Consider the following 15,443-nt stretch of genomic DNA (forward strand, 5'->3'; position numbering starts at 1 on the left):
AAGCGACCTCTCCATGCACTGCCGCCCTCCATTTCGATTTTTTTCATCAAGTCTCCGTACATTCCACCATGTAAATACAGTAGTCTGACAACCAAGGTGCACAGCCACAATGATGGTAGGCTTGCTGTGTTTAGCTTGTCCTACTTGGAATGATCCATAGTTCCAAAGGCCGACAATGCCATCAGTTCCCCACGTGACAGACCGGTCAGAAAGTGCCATGTCTATTGACAGCTAACCTCTAACCTGGGAGCACTTTTCTTTTTAGTCAGCTTGAAACTTCTATTTGTCACTAAGTAGCCTATCAACAGGCTTTGCATATGCAGGGCCCAATTTGTGAGGCATTTGACTGTGTTACTGTTGCCTCTGACTGCACCTTGTTGTTTTGCTACCTGGAAGACAAAAAACACAAGACTAGGCCCTGTTGCTATGTTTCTAGCTTAGGAACAGGACTCATCATAAACTTGAACTCATTACGATTATTATAATTCTACAGATAACTATCAGCAAGTAGAAATACATTTTAGAGATTTTAGATTCTAATGAATAGCGTATACTATCTGACCCTCCCCAGAATAAAATCCAAACGCTGTTTTAAAAACTATCAGCTAAAATGGGGGTGGCTTTGACATGAAAACCAAATCCCATTCAAGCAGTTGGCTTCTGTCTTTTGATCTGCTTATCAATACCAAAAGGCATGAGGAGAACAGCGGTACCTTTGTAACAGCGCAGTTGGTAGGCAGCTGAGGTAGAAGATTCCCAGGGACCCTCCTTCCCACCTTGTTGGGCTGGTCAATAGACAGCTGTCAGCCGCATTCATTCTCACTCTCGGAGTTTGTAGAGTAACAACAGCACAGTCACATGATACTTGTTGATGGCGAGTATTGTCACTTGTTTTTGTATTTAAGAGCGTGTTGTGACCAGGGGAAAAAGAGAAAAAAAATCAAACTATGTGTAGTGTAACTTGGAAAGACAAACGTTAAAAAAAAAATCCCAGATCAGTTGAAATGAACTTATAGCCTCTATATATTAATGCCAAACTGAACGTGCCTCACGGAGGAAGTGAACTACATAATGAGAGTTTTTTTTATTATTCGTTCACAGGATGTGGGCTTCGCTGGCTGGGCCAGTGTTCATTGCCCATCCCTAGGTGGTTGTTTTACATACCTGGGGTTTAAACCCTGAGGCTGGCACATATACTCAATGAAGTTGGGAAATTCTTGGTTCGAGGACCAACTGTAAAGTGCGTATCAATCTAGAGAAGCCTCTATCGGGGACTCACCCTGTAGCAGGGAGGCTGGCTGAACATTGATGAAGAATTCCAGCTTGATTCCTCCTCCCAGATGGTGACAGGAGTTAGGAAATGGGGGAACATGTTATTCACCATCCTGCATCTTTTAATCATTGTCTTGGTTACACTGTCTCCTGTTTTGTTATGTTATTTAACACCCACTGTAGCACACACACACTGAGTGGCTCCCAATGAGAGTGCATGTGTACTTAGACTGATCCCTTAGCAAGGGCTATGTAGCTAATCCCTGAGTTTCTTATCAGTCTAGTTCACCTGTCACTGGGAGGGCAAGTAAAGGAGAGACTTTTGACATGACAAATAACAATTGTGAGCCCCTATTGGAGACAATTACAAACTAATTGGATTAGGAATCCCAGTGGTAACCATGACCCACACTTTGTCTGAATTTACACTGCTGCTATATGGAGTTAGGAGCCCAATGGCTATGACAACTCTTGTCAAATTGTCTCTATTCAGGTATCAGCTTTGCTTATTTTCACTCTGAATGGACTCCAGCCAACATTTGACCCAGAAACACTTGGGTACAGGGTGAAACCATTCCTGCAGTTCAGCTGTAGCTGGAGAGACAACTATAGCCCAGAGCAACACATGGTCTTCACATCAAGGAGAGACTGTCAAAGGGTTTCAATTTGGAAAGACACTAGCCTTTGTAACACATCCATTTTGCTCTTCCACTGCTGTAACCTGAAACAAACTCATGCACACACTTGGTCAAACATATTGCTGTATGGAGCACGATGATTTCTATTCAGTCAGCTGTTAAGTAGGGACTGTGTGTTAAATTTTTATTCTTTCATGGGATGTGGGTGTCGATGGCATAGCCAGCATTTGCCGCCCATCCCTAATTGCCCTTCAACTGAGTGGCTTGCTGGGCCATTTCAGAGGGCAGTTAAGAGTGAACCACATTGTTGTGGGTCTGGAGTCACATATAAGCCAGACCAGGTAAGGATGGCAGATTTCCCTCCCTAAAGGACACTAGTGAACCAGATGGATTTTTAATGACAATCAGTGATAGTTGTCATGGCCACCATTACTGAGATTAGCTTTATATTCCAGATTTATTAATTTTTAAAAATTCATTCATTCATTGAATGTGGGCATCGCTGGCTAGACCAGCATTTATTGCCCATCCCTAGTTGCCCTTGAGGTGGTGGTGAGCTGCCTTCTTGAACCGCTGCAGTCCATGTGGTGTAGGTACACCCACGGTGCTGTTAGGGAGGGAGTCCCAGGAATTTGACCCAGCGACAGTGAAGGAACGGCGATATACTTCCAAGTCAGGCTGATGAGTGGCTTGGAGGGGAGCTTCCAGGTGGTGGTGTTTCCATGTGTCTGCTGCCCTTATCCTTCCAGATGCTAGCAGTCGTGCATTTGGAAGGGTCTGTCTATTTAATGTCTATCTATTTAATTGAGTTTAAATTCCACCAGCTGCTGTGGTGGGATTTGAACCCGTGACCCCAGAGCGTTAGCCTGGGCCTCTCGGTTACTAGTCTGGTGGCATTATCACTGCACCACTGTCTCCCCGACGTGGTAAATATATCAGGACTATTTCAATATTCCAAGCAAAACTGCCAGTGCGTGCTTTCCAAATGCTTTTAACAGTTTTTCTGGAAATGGTAATACTAATGTTTCTGCTCCATTTATAATGTTATGAACACACCCGAACTATAGAAAATATCCTCCCCACTCCCCCGACATCCCTGATGGTGTTTAGAATGGGGGTGTTAAGGGGGCTGTGTCCTAATTGCTGACCCACTGTTTAATACTTCTAGCTTTTCCCTGAATAAATAAGGCTTGTGAGATTTAATACAGGCCAATCACATCATTTCCCTGCTCCCCAATAAGAACATAAGAAATCAAAGCAGGAGAAGAGATTTGACTTGAACCTGCTCCACTATTCAGTAAGAACACAGCTGATCTTCTACATCAACTCCACCTTCTTGTCCTATCCCCCATAACCCTTCATTCCCAAAAATCTATCAATCTGTCTTGAATATACTCAAGAACTGAGGCTCCACAGCCCTCTGGGCTAGAGAATTCCAAAGATGCATATCCCTCTGAATTAAGAAATTTCTCCTCATCTCAGTCCTAAGTGGACAACCCCTTATCCTGAAACTTCTCCCGCTCCCCACCCCCGATAATTCGAGATTCTTCAGCTAAGGGAAATAAGGAAATAATTTCAATATGCTGAAATGCAGCTCAACAAACACACAGCAAGTTCTAAGAACCAAAGCTCTGTGGAATCAGCAGGGGCAATGCGAGGTCATAGGCCCATGTCTGTTCCTGCCTCATTACAGCCATGTGCACAGCTTTCCACTGTGCTACAACAGCTGGTCATGTTGGTCCTAGTGCAAGGCCTAAGGATCAGGCGTATAGAGAAATGTCTGGTATTAATCGATTATTAGCTAGAAAGCGTGTTAATTCAGGGTGTCCGAGAATACCAGTTTAAATCACGGTTAGGCCACGTGTTAAATAAAAAAAAGGGGTAGCTGAAGACAAAAAGCTGGATATCTCACTGAATCGCTCCTGCTTTTTCCCTCATTTGCAGGTTTTCTGGCAGTCAGCAATGTGGACACATTCACTGCGCCTATCAATACAGAGAGCATTACCACTGCCTGGACCCTGAGTGCAACTACCAGGTACGGTCACCATTCCCAGGACACAAGTTTAACAACATCGGATGACCTCTGCGTTTTTATATCCGTACCGCAATACATAAAAACAGGTTCTTTATATGTTTGCCTTCGATTCTGGTACCCTGTATTGAAAAACGGTGAAGAGTGAAATGTGAATGAGTTTGACTGATTATGAAGTTGACAAAACCGAAAAAACAGACAAAACTGGAAACACTCAGCAGGTCCAGCGGCATCAGCGGAGAGAGAAACAGAGTTAGCGTTTCAGGTCAATGACCTTTTGTCTGAACTGGGGAAAGGTTAGAAATGTAATAAGTTCTAACAAGATAGAAGATCTAACAAGATCGAAACCCTGTCAGAGAGAAGAGCAGAACTTCTTCAAGGTGGGCATTCCTGGGAGAGAAGTGACAGTGAATTTGACCCTTGTACAGAAGCAAAATACTGAGGATGCTGCAAGTCTGAGATGTTCAGTACCCCCAGAATGTTCTGTTTTTATTTCAGATTTCCAGCATCTGCAGTATTTTACTTTTGTATTATTGCTTGAATGAGGAGTTAACCTTGAGCTGAAGAGTTCTGCGTGGAATTCTCTCGGGTTTCCAGTTAAGAGGAGTTAGCAGAGAGAGGGCACAGTTCTTCTGGGAGGGTACATGTGGGTTAAGTGAGCCGCAATACAAATTGAGTCATTTAATAGTTGTTTGGTAGTGCGGAACTTGAGTATTGCAGAAAAAAGAGATGTGGAAACTTTTTGTCTTGTACTCATCAGGACACTTCCCAAGAATACCAATATAAGGGGAAAACAACAATTTACACTGAATGTGAAAAGAGTGCTGATTGGTCAGCAAGTGGACTCTGATTGGTAGAGGCATTGCCATTGAGAATGTACCAGTGATGGTGACTGACAGTTAACTGTCAAGCCTTGTTTGAAATTTAAACCAGGTAGCTTGACCCTGCTTGGTCAAGGCGTTGCCCTGAGGAACGAGTCAGCAAATGGCTGTCACTTATTTTGTTTAGCTGAAGCAGGCGCAATGTGTGTACATGTTCTTTCTGTCTGCAAAGAACAGGGCCCTGAGTATTAATACATGTGGCTTCCAGTACACACAAATGTGCCACATTGTGGGCTCGACTGACAATCTTAAATTGGTTGTTGGCGTAATTCTTATCACACGGAGGATTATTTGGCAAATGTCCATTCGCGGAATCATATCTAATGCTGGACACTGTTTTGAGTTTTGCAAGCACGGGCTGGTTGGGTACAGTCTGTACCCTGCCCATTGCGAACAGCAACTGGGACATACTGTTTGATACATGTTTGACATGTCTCTATTTTTCAGCAAAAGTCATTTAACTTAAACACATTCACGACCGCACTGCTGGTGGAGATTAAAGTGTTAAGTTAGCAATGAAGATGTCAAAACCCAGTTTGGACCTAACTTGCCCGGCAAGGGTGAGATCAGAGTTGGATGGAACTCTTGGTAGATGGATTGGAAAATGGGATGGAGTGTAAATTGGGACATGGTACGCTCTCAACCACGTTCTCACCGAGTGAGTTCGGTTAATATCAGCAATTATCCTTTATTCAGAGTGTCAAGACAGATCGGTGTCGTGAGGTGAAACAGCCCCTCATGTAGAAAACCACCCACAAAAATATACTTGGCTGTTTTATGAAATGGCAACTGCTTAATGATTCCGAATTAGTTTAAGCTAAAGGTGACTGGGAGGTTTTTGATTTCTGGTACGTAGCAGGAGCACTTGCCACAAAACGGTACAACTCCTGCTCGGGTGAATGAACGTGTGAGTGAATGGAAGATCATAAATTGGGGAGCGCTGAACAGAAATTCTTCCCATTAACATTGGTATTTTTCTGGGACCGGGACATTCTTGCTGTTCTAAGAGGTACTGACCCTTTCATCTTAAAAGTCCCATAAACACATTAAGCATCCACAAGCTAAAATCACCATTTCTAACCTGTAAAAATTGGGAAAACATTACGGGGGTTATCATTGGGGCCAAGACGGGGCCAATCAGAAAAACCAAACTGTTACATTTTGACCCCAGAATATTCATTTTCTTTGTCAAAAATGAACGCAATTTATTTTGAATTTGTAAAAAAATATATTTTAATATGCACACAGCTGTTGGGTCATTTGTTTTTGAAGGCCCTGGGCAGAATTTTCTGCCTGTCGGGCGGGTGAGCCTGACCCAATCTCCAGTGGGCGGGGAGCCGATCTCTGCCGGAGAATCGGGCCCCGCCGCCATTTTACATGGGCCGGCCAATTAAGGCCCACCCAGCATGACGTCCGGCGGGAAGCGTTATGCACTTCCTGTGCGGATAGTGGGGGAGGGGGGGATTCCCTAAAAGCGAGAGTGCGCTCTTTCACGCATGCACACGATAGAGCGCACATCCCCCTGAGGCTAAGTGCAGCCTCAGGGAGATCGCTGACAGTTGTATAAACATTAAAAATAGAAAAAAAAAATCCTTAACATGTCCCCCCTCATGTGACAATGTCACACGAGATGGGACATGTTAATAAATTTCACTAAAACTTTATTCAACTTTTTAAATCCCTACATGAAACCTTATCCCGCTGGTGGATGAGGTTTCATGTTTTCTCAGAAGTCCGCCGGGGTTCCTGGCCTGCCCACCAGCCTTAAGGTTGGACAGGCAGGGCCTTTTATTGTTTTAATGATCCTGTCAATGGTCTCAATTGGCCATTGACAGGTTGGCGGGCCTGCAGCTGATCTCCCTGCGCCCCCACCTTCGTGAAGATTTAAATGGGGTGGGATAATGTCAGGGGTTCCACCCGATGTCATCCCGCGTCATTTTACACATTGGCGAGCGGGCCCCACCCCCTGCTCACCAATGGCAAAATTCAGCCCCCTGTATTTTGAAAGCAAGAAATTGTTACTTTTAAATTTAGGAGAAAATAGTCTGAATCCAGATGTCCCATTTTTAGTGCTGTTATCTGTGTGGAACCATCCAAAATATTCAAATATAAATTTATGTTAAAAGGATTTGAACTGAAAATAATAAAACATGGAGCCTGTAACTTATTAAACCTGCACTTCCTGAGCAACAACATCTTACTTCCTGTTGCCATGTCTTTGCCACCGCTTTGCGTCAACGTTTTCCATTATTAGTCCAATTTTATAATGGCCTCTGTCTGTAAGTACATCCTCCCACCAGTGGTAATGCTGCCACATCTCACTCACCTCCCAGCTCTTCCGTCTGTGCTTCAGAGAAACACCAACGCTCCAGCTCACTTCACGTCTGCCCTACGGATAAACTGCCATTTATTTCTAAATTAAATCCCGTGAAACATCATGAGCAGGATTTGCAGGCCCCACCTGGGTGGAGATGGGTGGATTGGTGCTGTTGGCTGGCACACTGCCAATTCCCTGGTTCCGTCCACCCTTTGGCCATTTTGACACAATTAAAGGCCTCTCACGGGGATTTTCCAGTCGGCCTCCAGCTTCCTGGAGGTGGTGGGTGGGGGTGGGTGGGACAGTTCAGCTGCCTGGAGGTGGCCCTCCGAGCGGCAGGCTCCAGTACTCCAGATAGGCCTATAGGCCCTCCCTGCTCGCCTGAGTACAGCAGCAGCCACAGGCCCACCCTGTAGAGGGGATTACACCCCACTCCTCCACTCCCCCCTCCCCACCCACCTCCAGCTGCAAAGGCCAGTTTTAATTTAGAGCAGGCAAAACCCAGGGAGTTAAAAACGGGGAGAGAGAGATGCCCGTTGGGCGGCCGATCTGCTATCGCTGTCACCCAAAGGCAAAACGATCCGCTGGGATTCCTCCAGCTCGTCGAGGGCTTCCAGCAGGTCCCCAGTCCCGGTGAGTATCTCACGGAGGTCGGGGTGGGTAGGAGTTGAGCCGGGTCAATGCCCAGAAGGAAAAAAACAGTGCTCTTATTTCCCGGTTTCTTTCCGGGTGCTGATTTTCCCCTCCCCCCGGCCCTTTCTGAATGTTTCTGGTGGAATGGTCATTGGGGGTTTAGCGGGGGGAGGGGTGGGGGATCGCAGGGATCCGAGTCTTTCCCCAATGCCTGGTGCACTAGCATCCTTCGAACAGGGTTGGCCTGAGCAGCAGTTGGATGGGTTCGGGGCTCAGTTTCACTGGCCTCTGGGCTGTATTTACAGTTCCATTTCACTCATCTTTCCACCCAGCGCCTAACATGTGCAAGAACAAAATAAATTAATCAATCTCTTTAAAAAAAAAAGTGCAAACCAGATTTAGCTCCTGTAATATCTTGCAGCTTTTATTTATTGTTGATAATAGTACTGTGATTTCTATCACATGGGGGCTTTTTCTTTCCATTAAAAATCATTGCGTTAGTGCCAGCTGGCTGTGATCCTTGTTTACTGCTGCCAGCGCCGGTCTCACCATCTGTTGCCATTTTAGTGAAGTATCATCCCTCGCCTTGCAGACTGAATTAAAAAAAATAAAATTAAATATTGACTAGATTCTAGAGCTGAGAGAAATCTGAATGCAGGACAAAATTATTGGGAATGTTCGAAATCAGAGGCTCCTCGCTCTTTTTCTTTCTCTCATTCCCTTCATCATGCATTCTTTCAGTCTCTCTCATTTTCTCCCTACTTGCTCTTGTTTTCTCTCTCTCTCTCCTCTCTCTATCTCTTTCTTTCTCTAGTACTCTCTCGTTCTCTCTCATACTATCTTTCTCTCTCATTATCTCTCTATCTCTCCCATTCTTTCTCTCATTCTGTCTCTCTCTCTCTCCCATTCTTTGTGTCTCATTCTCTCTGTCCCTATCGTTCTGTCTCTCTCTTCCATTCTTTCTCTCTCATGCTCTCTACCCTTCTCTCATTCGTTCTCTCTTTCACTCTCTCTCTCTCTCTCATTCGCTCTCTCTCGCCCGCTCTCTCTGTGACTTCAGCTACATTTTCTCCTCTGATGTTCTCACTCTGTCATCTTCCATCGTACTTCTGAAATCTGCTGCAATTCTTGCAGCAAGTCAAGACTGAGCCCGAATTAAATGATGTTGGTAAGACAGCAAATCTCCTTGAGTGTGCTGCAATAAACCGAGATTTAATACTGCTCTGTATTCAGTCAGGCTGCAAGTATTAAAATGGGAGACATTGGTGTCTCTTGCTTTGGCATTTACCCAAGGTTATTTATGGTGATTGAAGCATATATACTTAGGGTACAATTCCTGGCCTGTGTTGAGTTAGTTGATCTCAGTTCTGGGTTAAAGACAGAAAGGATCTTGCTCCTCGATTCTGATGTTAGAGCAGAATCGAGCAAAGTCCAGGTACCCTCGGACACAGTCGAATGAGTCGCCTCCAGGAGGAGAGGGGAGAAAATCTGGCCATAAAGATCAAACTGGGAAGAAGTATTTGGTCCAGAACGTCCTTTGAAATGATGTCTTGAACTGGATCCTTATTCACTATTCATACCATCCCTGGAGCAAAACATCATAGCATCATTGAAGGAGAACAAAAATACAGGCTTCAAGCAATAAACTAGGGTGCGGTGGTTTGGGTGAGGTGGCGATGGATAACTGAGAGGCAGTGTCAAAATGCCCTGACAGTAAAGAGCTGAAATTGGCAACAAGATCTGTTTGATCCATATTATTAAATAATTTCAAATCAAGAGGTTAATAGCTTTGTTAAAGTGGCAGTCAAAGCAACTTCATTCAAAGGCCTCAACATTCCTTCAATATTGCACACTGTGATTTTAACCTACAGACAGTTCTTGTACCATTAGTAACAATTTGGATTTATTCTTCTTGTGTAAGACATCTTGCAGCTTTGCAAGTCTAAATCAACAGCCAAGTCACAGCACTGTGTGCGTGTGCATGTGTGTGTGTGTGTGCATGTTTGTGCATGTGTCTGCGTGTGTGTGTGCTTGTGTGCGTGCGTGTATATGCATGTGTGTGTGTGGCATTTGCGTGCATGTGTGCATGTATATGTGTGTGTGCACATGCGTGGATGCATGCGCATGTGCATGCATGTGCGCGTGTCCATGCATGTGCGTGCATGTGCGCGTGTGTGTGTGCATGTGCCTGCCTGTGTGTGCATGCATGTGCGCGTGTGTGTATGCGTGTGGGTTGAGGTGGATTGTCTTGATTCCTGTGGCAAATTTTCACAGATATTCCGATTTATACACCTGCCCTTCCATATAGCTTGAATAAAGAGTTAGATGACTTCTGTGAAATGAATAGCTTTCAAAGAGGGAGAGAGCAGGATAAACAATGGGCAGCACTTCAGAAACCACTTCTGGAATAATGAAGATGTGACTGACGAGTGGAATAAACCTCCAGTCCCATTGTCCCTACTCTTGCATTCAACTTCTCCCTTGGGTGAGACAGAATCAGTGTAAACTAGTCAAAAATATTAAACCTTACCCTGCAGAATTATGAACACACAAACGATGCTGGATTAGCTAAAGACCCCCTTATTTAATTAAATATTTTTTTCTTTTATATACACACTCACCACTCCATCTGAAATCCATGCGCTCTCCTGGGATTTAACAGAGAAATCATCCGCTCTGATACCTGACCTCGGTCCCAGCTCCAGAGCATCTGATATTGGGCCCCTCCCAGGGCGAGAGGGACGATGAGAGGCAGATCTCCGTCTGCGGTTGGCCTGATGCACCTTTCACCTTCATAGTAGCGTTGGCAGAGGCCTGGGAGCCCTGTGCTCGAGGAGGAATAGAACACGGGCAAGGGGGAGCTCATTATTTAGAAGGCGAGGCTTAAAGAATAACACTTTCTTCTTACAAAGTAAAATCAAATGAGTCAGCAGAAGAAATGCCACAACTGACACTTAAGGCTTGAAATGGACTTTAAATTATGAAAACATTAAAAGCAGTTAAGCTTTTACAAGCAAACTGTTATGACATAAGGGATACACTTTGACAACTGTAAAGTGTTATCTAATAGCTGGCACAGAGATATTCTATCCCCTATCTGTGGTATAAAGAGGGACTATAAAGGGAGTTCAGTGTTTCTGCAGGGGGTTTCTGTGTTTCAAACTGCCGCTCACTGTGGACCTGGCTGTCTATAATTTCCTCGATATTTTCACTTGGTGTTAACACCCAAGGTCGGATTTCCCTCCCCACCCCCATCCCCCCTTTACTGTTGCCCCAGCCAGACCTTGGCCTGCAAGCTCCCCTCCAAACCACTCACCTTCCTGACTTGGAAATATATCGGCCGTTCCTTCACTGTCACTGGGTCAAAATCCTGGAACTCCCTCCCTAACAGCACTGTGGGTGTACCTACACCCCATGGACTGCAGCGGTTCAAGGTGGCGGCTCACCCACCACCTTCTCAAGGGTAATTAGGGACGGGCAGTAAATGCTGGGCCTAGCCAGCGATACCCACATCCTGTGAAAGAATAAAAAAAATGCTGCGCCCGGACACAGTTGGAGTGAACAACTTCTAGGTCTCTCGCGCACTATTCATCCCTGAGTAGAGGGAATTAAATTCTGAAAAATGTCAGAATTAATAGTATCGCCTCAAACGATGCAGAAAAATGAGGAATCAAATGGGAAGTGTGCGAGTGACGAGGAGACATGCCTCTCCCTGGGTTCTAGGAGTCCACCCATCCCTGACGGTGAACTTTATCTTAAAGAATTTGCAAACCGGTATTTAAAATAGCTTTCATGGAGCCAGCAATCTGCTGAGAATGTTTTTTAATGCAGTAAGTTAAGATCAGAAAGGGCGGTGGAAGCAGATTCAATAATTCGCTTTCGGAAGCAAATTGGGCGAGTACTTGAACAGGAAAAAATTTGCAGGGCTATGGTGAACGAGCAGTGAAATGGGACTAATCTTTTAAAGAGCTGGCACAGGTGTGAGGGGCCGAATGGCCTCTTCCTGTGCTGGAAGATGATGATAAACCGGTGATTCTACAATAAATCCCTTCTTTTACCCAGGGAGTCAATCCCTCACCTCACTTGGAGCAAGAAATGACTGAAGAGAGGATGAGGTTCACACAATGCGTAATGAAATGAATCTTAAATATCAATTTGACCCAATGGGTCAGCAGCAGAATAATCGAGCAGAGGGAAGGCCAATGGTCTGTCGTTCTCATGGAAAAAGACAGGAAGAATCACAGAATTTAATTCCCAAGTCATGGAACACTATTCCCAAATTACAACACGCTACCCCCGGGATTGTCCCCACATCCCGGACATATCTCAGAAAACAGAATTCGACTAATTACCCATTGGCTATAAACCACTGGCTCTAACTGAATGAATTGTAGATTGTGACTCCCACGTAGTAGTAGTGCTGGGGTTTGACCTATTCAGTCACCATAAAACTGTGGCTCCTCCCTTATAAGTTCCAATTTCAACAGTTGGTGCAATAATCAATGCCAGCAGTGCTCAGATGGCAACTACAGGGCACAGTATGTGGCATCGATCTGTTTGTGACCTGGAATGGCCTGGGCAGATTAAAATGGGGTCTGGGGACATCAGGATCAGTGGGAGGCCATTCAGCCCCTCGTGTCTGTTCCACAATTCAGTTCGATCACGACTGACCTGCATCTCAGCTCCATTCTGCTGCTCTCGCTTCATGTCGCTTGATTTCCTCGCCACGTATGAGTGACCTTTACCTAACAAGAATCTATTATCCTGATTCCTTCTTGTTTTTCCGACAGAGATTTACCAGTAAACAGGATGTGATTCGACACTACAACATGCACAAGAAGAGGGATAACTCCCTGCAACATGGTTTCATGCGGTTCAGCCCCTTAGATGACTGCAGCGTCTACTACCATGGCTGCCACCTCAATGGGAAGAGCACACACTATCACTGCATGCAGGTAACTCCCTCCCACCCAGGAGCTATCTAGTTTCTCCTTTGCTTCACGTTGAATGCAGTGACAATATACTGAGTTACTGCTGGTCAGTAATTTGCTACTGGGTAGCGTTTGTGTGGGACCAGTAGAACCAAACACAGCAGATGAGATGGTGGCATAGTGGTACTGTCACTGGGCTAGTAATCCAGAGGCCCGGGTCGAGATGGGTTCAAACCTCACCATGGCGTTCCGCTGAAATTTAAATTGGATTAATGGATCTGAAAGCTGGTCTCAGTAATGGCGACCATGAAGCTACCACCAACCGTCATAAAAACCCATCTGGTTCAGGGAAAGAAATCTGCTGCTCTCGCCTTACATGTGACTCCAGCCCAACGCGGTTGACCCTTAATTGGCCAAGCACGCCACCCCAGTGCAAGGGCGGATTAGAGAGGAGCAATGCCCACATCCCATAAAAGAATAAATAAAGAGAAGCAGGGACCACCAGTGGAATCAGCCCCCACAGGGAGCACCAATGAGATCAGCCCCAACCGGAACCAACCTTTTGATAGGAGGAGGGTAGAAAGGACAGAGGATTGGAAGAAAAGGTAGAAAATAAATCTGTTTATTGTGTGGTTTTAAATCTTGGTTATTAACTAGCCAATGAGCGCAATTGGCCCTTTAACCAGCTTCTGAATTCGAGGGTGTTAAATTTTCCTTTGATTTCCGACGACAATGAAATACAAAGGATTACTTTTTTTAAAATATATTTACAATGTTCCCTGTACTGTTATGAGCAGTAATCCAAGGGAGAGGAGGGGACAAAACTGCCTGACCTGTTAGAAGCCAGAACAATGCTCCAAACACCAAACAGCTTGACCCAGATCACAGGTCACCGAGCGTTAAACCCTCAGACGTTAGGCCACTTTCTGACAGTCCTGGTGATGCCCACGTTGTTAGGTAAGGAGGAAGAAGCTAGGAGCAGGAGGCTGACGGTAATTAAGACACAAGAAGCAACAGCGCTGGCAGCAGCTGCTGGGAATGTGAAGCCAGTGAAAACCCCTGGAAGTCTCACCGCTCACTGGGTCTGGTCGAGCAGACAAAGTTCAGGAGGGAGGTTCAAAAGATATATCCCTCCTCTCAAATGAATGAAGAACAAAGCTTTATAACAAATGAGATTTCCTTTTTTTTTTGAAAAAAAAAAAGCTGAAATCTCACTCGTGCCAGAGCCTGCTATAATTCCAGCAAGGCTGCGTCTCTTGCGAGTTTTTCAGTCTTTCACACTCGTGACACATCCGCACTCGTTTAATTCCCAGCATGCGATATCCTCTATGAACTCTGCAGAGGCTCCCTGAGCCCAATCTGCTGCAGGAAATGCGTTTTCTGCTTCCAGCAGCAAGGTTGTCATTCCGAAGCAGTTCCTGCTTGTTTGTGATATTATTTGAGGCTAATTTTAGCTCAGGGCCGGGGAACGTGCGGTTAAAATAATACGTGTTAGGGGGAGACTTCGGCTCGAAATAAATCCTCCTGTTCCTTCTCTCAACAGCAGAAGTCAAGTTCAGAGGATAAGGAATAAGGGACTGATATCACTATGAATGAACAAATAGGATTTTTAGGAGGGGTCCTTTAGCTCAATGCTTACAAAACATTTGCGTCAATTATTGAGTTTGGTGATTGACAATTGTTAAACCTGTGATAGTAGCATTACAGAATTGTTACAGTGCAGAAGGAGGCCATTCGGCCCATCTTTCCTGCACCGGCTCTCCGAATGAGCTTTATGAGTCAGTGTCATTCTCCTGCTGTTTCCCTGTTTCTATTTAGTTAACCATCTAATGCCCTCCTGAATGCCTTAAAGGATTATCAGTTCCTTCAAGAAGAAAGTGATCATTTTAGATCACAGTTTTTACCGTCTGTAATGTTCAATGCTGTCCTGTCAGTGCTGCTTCCCTGTAAACACAACGCTGGTTCCCACTCCTTCCTCTCTCCAACCCCACACCTCAAAAATGGCTATATCAATAAAGACAGAGTACAAAAACAAGGAAGTCCATGTTAAACCTGTATTAGGTTCAACCTCAACTGGAGTATTGTATCCAGTTCTGGGCACTGCACTTTAGGAAGGATGGGAAGGTATTGGAGAGGGTGAGGGAAAATTTACGAGAATGGTTCCAGGGACGAGGAAAGTCAGCGATGTAGATATATTGGAGAAGCTGGGGCTGTTTTCCTTGGAGAAGAGAAGGTTGAGAGGAGATTTGATAGAGGTGTTCAAAATCACGAGGGTCTGGACGGAGTAGATGGGGAGAAGCTGTTCCCATCGGTGGAAGGACGGTGAGCCGGAGGGCACAGATTTAAGGTGATTGGCAAATGAAGCAATGGCGACATGAGGAAAAACATTTTCATGCAGCGAGTGGTTAGGGTCTGGAATGCGCTGCCTGAGAATGTGCTAGAGGCAAGGTCAGTTGAGGTTTCAAAAGGGAACTGGATCATTATCTGAAAAGGAACGATTTGCAGGGCTGTGGGGAAAATGCAGGGGAGTGGCACTAGGTGAATTGCTAATTCAGAGGTCCAGCAGCGACACAATGGGCCGAATGGCATTCTTCAGTGCTGTAACCACTCTCTCATTCTATTATCCTATAAAACAAAAAAGGGAGGGATGACCATTAATGTGTTTTCTTCTGGTGATGTTGGTTAAGGGCAGAATGTTAGCCAAGGCATCAAATAAACTGCCGACTCTTCTCTGGAGAC

At 45.1% G+C, this 15,443-nt stretch overlaps 1 protein-coding gene across 2 annotated transcripts in view; it reads left to right on the forward strand.

Annotated features, from left to right (window-relative positions):
- Positions 1–15,443, forward strand: part of casz1 (castor zinc finger 1) — a 365,293-nt gene that overhangs the window by 289,300 nt on the left and 60,550 nt on the right. For both annotated transcript variants that reach the window (XM_078557753.1, XM_078557754.1), the window contains exons 10-11: positions 3,855–3,945; positions 12,564–12,728. In XM_078557753.1, the coding sequence (XP_078413879.1) occupies positions 3,855–3,945; positions 12,564–12,728 (256 nt within the window). The remainder of the gene's footprint in view (positions 1–3,854; positions 3,946–12,563; positions 12,729–15,443) is intronic.

This window comes from Cetorhinus maximus, chromosome 15 (genome assembly GCF_964194155.1).
Source record: "Cetorhinus maximus chromosome 15, sCetMax3.hap1.1, whole genome shotgun sequence".
Classification (NCBI taxonomy): Eukaryota; Metazoa; Chordata; class Chondrichthyes; order Lamniformes; family Cetorhinidae; genus Cetorhinus; species Cetorhinus maximus.